Here is a 6,000-nt window from a genome sequence, read left to right as displayed (position 1 = left end):
TGCAGAGAAAAGCACATGGAAGTACATTTCAAGACACGGTCTGCTAAGAGGATTTAAACCCAAGAAAGCCTATGGCTTTTCCATTGGGGTCCTTTCTACTCAATTCATCGAAACAACAGCTATATTATTGTGACGTCATCTCAAGCAACACAAAATAATTAATATTTTGCCATATCCTACTGACCTGTACTGAGAAACTTTAAAGATGACCACAGTGTAAGCCTGGTTGTCAAGCTTCTAGGCCGCGAGAGGCGTGACCAGTTGACTCAAACTCAAATCAGCATTGGCATTCATGACAAGTGGGAAGTGTCATGGGAACTGCAATATGTCATTTGTTTCTTTCCGGCAGAAACATCTTATCTCCATATTTGTGGCCAAAGTTGTGAATAAACAAGGGCATGTTGCCAGTATACAGAGGGATATTTATATATTTGATAGAATTCTATGTATTTTTTAAATTTTATTCTTGGGCTCTAGGAAGCTGGTATTTCATTGGCTGAACAAATAGGAAACTTGCACTGTAATGGCTGACCAGACAGAAAGCTGGTGGCCTGATTGGCTAACGGAACAGTGTTCAGTGGCATACGACTGTACTGTACATGGTGATTGGCTAACGGAACAGAGTTCAGTGGCATACGAATGTACTGTACATGGTGATTGGCTAACGGAACAGAGTTCAGTGGCATACGACTGTACTGTACATGGTAGAATAATTATGACAATTAAGGCACATTTGGTTTTCCATCAGTTTACACACTATACATATATATCTATTTACAAACAATAAGTTAGTAATTAACGAACAAACCAGAGTTTCCCCTTTGTGATGACACACACGCGCACACACACACACACACACGCACGCACGCACGCACGCACACACACACACACACACACACACACACACACACACACACACACACACACACACACACACACACACACACACACACACACACACACACACACACACACACACACACACACACACACACACACACACACACACACACACACACACACACACACACACACACACACACACACACACACACACACTTGTCTTGCTCATTTTCTTTGTTCTTCATCTTCCTGACTGACGGATCATTATTATTTTCATTATTATTATTGCTCAGAGGTTTCCATTGGCTGTTCAGGCTTGATTTAATGCTAGCTGTTGGAATGCTAGGCTGGTTTGGCTTTGTTCTGCTGATCACCATGGTCTACACATGATTACATTTGCAGGATTCTCATGGATGACAATAGACTACATTTAGTATATTCAGTAGCTCCCTGTATTTGGGCGTAGGCTCCTAAAGCTGTGTTGTACTGTAGTACAGTAGTGCTTGTGGTCATTCTAAAACCTCATATAGACGGACATGTAGCTGGTCAGACGAGCAGTACAGTAGGCCAGCTTGTTTTACAGACAAGCAGCACGAACTGAAACCACAAATCTTATCTTCTGTTCCACTAAACGTATTTGTCAGTACGGCGGTATAGATAGTTTATCATTTCAATGTTTCGATCTATTGTCGGAATATATTAAAGCCCACAGCTTGTATTGTCCTTTCAATAACACATTTAAAAACTATTTGGATTCGAGATTCGACTTCGGCTGGAGTCACAGCATCTGTTCCTGTGCTTCTTCTAACTATTGCTATTCATTCAAACACCCATGCCTAAACCTTACGTGTGTGTGTGGGTCTTCTGTGCTTTGAAGGTTGTGGAATAATGCAGTGCAGGCAGTAGTTCTAGGCATTGAGTCCCTGACGACATGACTAGTTGGATTGTCTCAGAACAACAGAGTTACAAAAAAGCTTAACTTGAAACAATAAGCTGGTGAGATTGGTCTTCACCAGATCAGCAAGCAAACTGGTTTAAAATATTTCTAAAATAAAGTGCAGGTCTGCATTTTAGAAATAATCCTGCTGTGACTTTAACATGTGAAGCCTTTTCTTTTATTTATCTTTAAGGGTAAGTTAGGGGGGCACATCTTTCTGTACTTCAATGGAGAATGTACTGTATTTATGTGTCTTGAACTTTGGGTGAACTTTAACTCAGTTAAATAAAGGTCAAATGTAGGCTAGTAGTTAGTAGTCAACAAGAATAATAGTATGAATTGTACTGTAGGTGGCTGGTATAATAAGACACGATTTGCATCTTCTGCCTCTGTAATATAAGTTTAACATTTGGGGAAATCAAGAATGGATAATAATAAAATGATACCACACCCACTCAACTCTACACAACGCCACTCAACTTATTGCTGGTAATGTTTCACTGGTTATCAGAACAACAACTCTAAAGTGAGACCACTTTCAACCCGGTGTCCCTATTTTGAGCCATTTGTCTTTAGTTTCTCTCCCAAAAATATTAATTTGAAATGTTTTGAAACGTGGGCTTGTAGAGTACAGAACAGGGCTCAAATGGTTAACTTCTCAGCCATTGACGATGCATTCACTCATTGACAATATAATAACACACGCACACGCACACACACACACACACACACACACACACACACACACACACACACACACACACACACAAACACACACACACACGTGATATCACATATCACACAAAGTACAGACCGTGTGTGTGTGTGTGTGTGTGTGTGTGTGTGTGTGTGTGTGTGTGTGTGTTTGCCGTCTCTACCTCCATGGACAGTCTTCTCCAGTATAATTAAGAGTTCCATTCCTGGACAAAGGTCAAAGTTCATGGGTGTTGGGGGTTGTGCTTTATGCTGATTCACTGGGTCCGACCCCAGGGGTCACGTAGGGGTCACTATCATTGTCAGTTTCTGTTCTAATGACCCCAGAGATGATCAGGTTCATGTCTTTGTGCTTTTTCTCGTTCACACGCTGGACCACACACACACACACACTGCTCGAAAGCATCGACTCGTGTAGAGGTCGCCGTGACCTCCACGCCCTCCTACCTTCCATGAGTTCAAGGTCAGAGGAAGGGAGACCTGAGAGGTCCTCCGGGGCGAGGAGGGGTTTCATCCTTGGGGTCATAGGTCAGTGACCTTGTTTTCCACCAGCGCGGCGACCTGCTGCAGTCGGTAGGCCAGCTGCATCTTCTGTCCTACGCTGTCCTCGTCCAGACACAGGATGATCTGAGGGACAGGTTAGAGACAGCATGAGAGAAAGACTTCTCCTAGATCACATCCTACGCTGTCCTCAACCAGACACAGGATGATCTGAGGGACAGGTTAGAGACAGCATGAGAGAAAGACTTCTCCTAGATCACATCCTACGGTACGTCACCATCTTTATCCACCTGTAGTCACTATGTCTTGATTGACGAAAATGTAAATAATGATCTGATATCGCTGAAACAGACTCCTGCTCTTCAACAATGTAGACCAACACGTAAAAAGTTAAGTTAGCTCGTACTTTGTCAGCCTTCTGACCAGCAGGTGTGTGTGTGTGTGTGTGTGTGTGTGTGTGTGTGTGTGTGTGTGTGTGTGTTTTTTACCTGGTCATAGTATTTGTTGATGTATTTGTAGAGTTCATGCAGCGCAACAACAGTGTTCATCTCTGATGCAAAACTCTACAGACAGACAGACAGACAGAGAAGCAGGTATTAAAAATACAAAATATTTCTTTCGAATGGGACATCTGTCAATACAAAATCACTGTACACTACCAGTAAGACGCCAGAGGGCGAGAAGCGAAAACTCACCTTTTCAGACTCCATCATGGCTCGTAGCACTTACCCTAGCCCCTTAGATAGCACTTTATGTAGACTTAAATAGCATTTTATACAGACTTATAGCATGTTACGTAGACAGCACTAGAATTGCATTTTATATAGTCTTAGCACTTTATAGTATATATGCATAGTATAGTATAGTATAGTATATTATAGTATAGTTTCATTATATAGATATTCCACTGTTGTGTTCTTAGCTTACGCATGTTTCATGATAACTACTACATTTGTAAATTGTAAATGCATATATGGAGATCTAAGGTTGGCAGCGGGGCAGTGTCTTGAGTGTACAGGGTTTGATGAGGGCCTCAGGTAGGGCCGGGCCTCCATTTTCGGGCCTGTTGAGAACTCTAGTTTTCGCCGGGCACAGCTACACAAATAACTTTGGGGCAGGCCCGTCTAGAGTTTAAATGGACAGGTATCAGTCAAAAGGGAGACATCTAATAGGAAGGATGGATGGGGAAGGATCAACATATGGAATGTCAGAACAGGTTCTGACATACAGTATATCCATATACTAATATTGATAACATCAGGGATCTCCATATATGGGCTTAATTGCGACAGCACGTTGCATTTACTATGATCCCTGGTTTACTATCATCCCTGATGATGTCATAGTGATGTCACGAGACCTGGGCACAATATATGGATGCTTCCTCATGTATGTGGATTTTGAGTGATACACTGACTGACTAACTGACTGACGGGAAATGCATGATTCCATAGTCAACTGGGACCTTTGGTCGCAATTAATTGTAACCATATTCACTACATGTGTACATGTGTCCAGTGTGTGCGTGTGTGGCGCGCACGCGCGTGCATTACTAACCCCAGACAATTCAGTCAGTGTAGAGTTCATCTCCTGATAACAACCTGAGGCTGCCTTGTGGATGTCATTGTAGTACCTGAAATAAATACACAGTATTACAGTACTACAACATTACTACTACTACTACTACAACATCCATCCTATGTCAATAATACACAGGATCATTATCACTATATACACTAGTAATACAGTACACAGTAAATATGACTGAAGTAAGTGAAACTGAAAAGTAGTACATCAGTGTTAGTGTGTAGTGTTCTGACCTCTCCACTAGTTGTTTATATCTAGGGATCTCTCTGGCATACAGCAGCTTGTTAACCGGAGAGTCCTACGAACAAAAGTTACAAAACAATAAATATTATTATTAGAACAGATGTCTCTATGTCAGGGGTTCCCAAAGTGGGGTCCGGGCACCCCCAGGGGTCCTTGAGGGAGTTCCAGGGGGTCCCCAGCAAAATAATAGTTAGGAACCAAATGGACCCTTATGGGTCTATAACTCAGAGAGTGTAGAACCAAATGGACCCGTTTTGTACACTCTCTGACAGACAGTTAAATTAACATTGGTTTTACAATATGAATTGGGGGTCCCAGAGATAGAAATGTCATTAAATGGGGGTCCGTAGCCTTATGCATGTCAAACTGGGGCATCCTTGAAATTAAAATGGTTGAGAATCACTGCTAGAGCCATGAAAATCTTCTCTTATGGCATATCTTTTCTAATGGGGGTCTGCGGGCCAATTAGTGTCAATTTGGGGGTCCTTGACATGAAAAGGTTTGGTAACCAGTGCCACTGCTATACATACAAAAGAAAGAACACATAGCGGTAGCTAATAAAACACTGAGCCACAGCTGAACAGACAGACGGATACATACCCGTCCCACTTTGTGTTCTGAGGTGGTACAGGAGTCTATGAAGGTCTGGGCGATGACAGACAGACAGGCGTCCATGCTGTCTGTCACCTGGACATCAAACACAAACTGAGGGTTCTTCAAGATGTTCACCCAAAACCTCAGAGGGAGACTGGAGGGACAGACAGACAGACAGACAGACAGACAGAACGATGGACAGACAGACAGAGATACAGACGGAGAGAGAGAGAGAGAGAGAGAGAGAGAGAGAGAGACAAGCACACATACACAAAGACAGAAAGAGAGTCAGTGTTTCACTTTCATGTATGGTTCATGCGACTTTCATGCCAATAAAGCATATTGAATCGAATATTTCAACTATGTTCCCTGCGCCGTACCGTGCTGTCACTCTGTCCCATATGAAAGGCCATCTAAAAGCAATAAGAATGCAAGACAATGACATCTCAATGTCCTAAATAGTCCTAAATATCTGACTTGTCTTGGCTTTGGCAGCCTGATGTTTCAGGCCCCCCCAACAACACTGATCTGCTTAGATTACAACACAGAAACATTGATTTCAACAACCAAGATGGCATGGT

General features: G+C 42.5%; 1 protein-coding gene across 2 annotated transcripts in view; it reads right to left on the bottom strand.

Moving 5' to 3' along the window:
* Positions 1-968: 968 nt before the first annotated feature.
* The window catches only part of plxnb3 (plexin B3), a 111,460-nt gene continuing 106,428 nt past the window's right edge, over positions 969-6,000 (bottom strand). For both annotated transcript variants that reach the window (XM_080763958.1, XM_080763959.1), the window contains exons 35-39: positions 5,426-5,573; positions 4,816-4,880; positions 4,553-4,628; positions 3,484-3,558; positions 969-3,121 (exon numbers count right to left, since the gene is read on the bottom strand). In XM_080763958.1, coding sequence (XP_080620084.1) covers positions 3,017-3,121; positions 3,484-3,558; positions 4,553-4,628; positions 4,816-4,880; positions 5,426-5,573 — 469 coding nt within the window. In that variant the 3' untranslated portion in view covers positions 969-3,016. The remainder of the gene's footprint in view (positions 3,122-3,483; positions 3,559-4,552; positions 4,629-4,815; positions 4,881-5,425; positions 5,574-6,000) is intronic.

Source organism: Protomyctophum bolini (genome assembly GCF_963924005.1).
Source record: "Protomyctophum bolini genome assembly, chromosome: 5".
NCBI classification, from domain to species: domain Eukaryota; kingdom Metazoa; phylum Chordata; class Actinopteri; order Myctophiformes; family Myctophidae; genus Protomyctophum; species Protomyctophum bolini.
The sequence above is the reverse complement of the archived record's forward strand: the minus strand, read 5'-3'. Positions and strand labels throughout refer to the sequence as shown.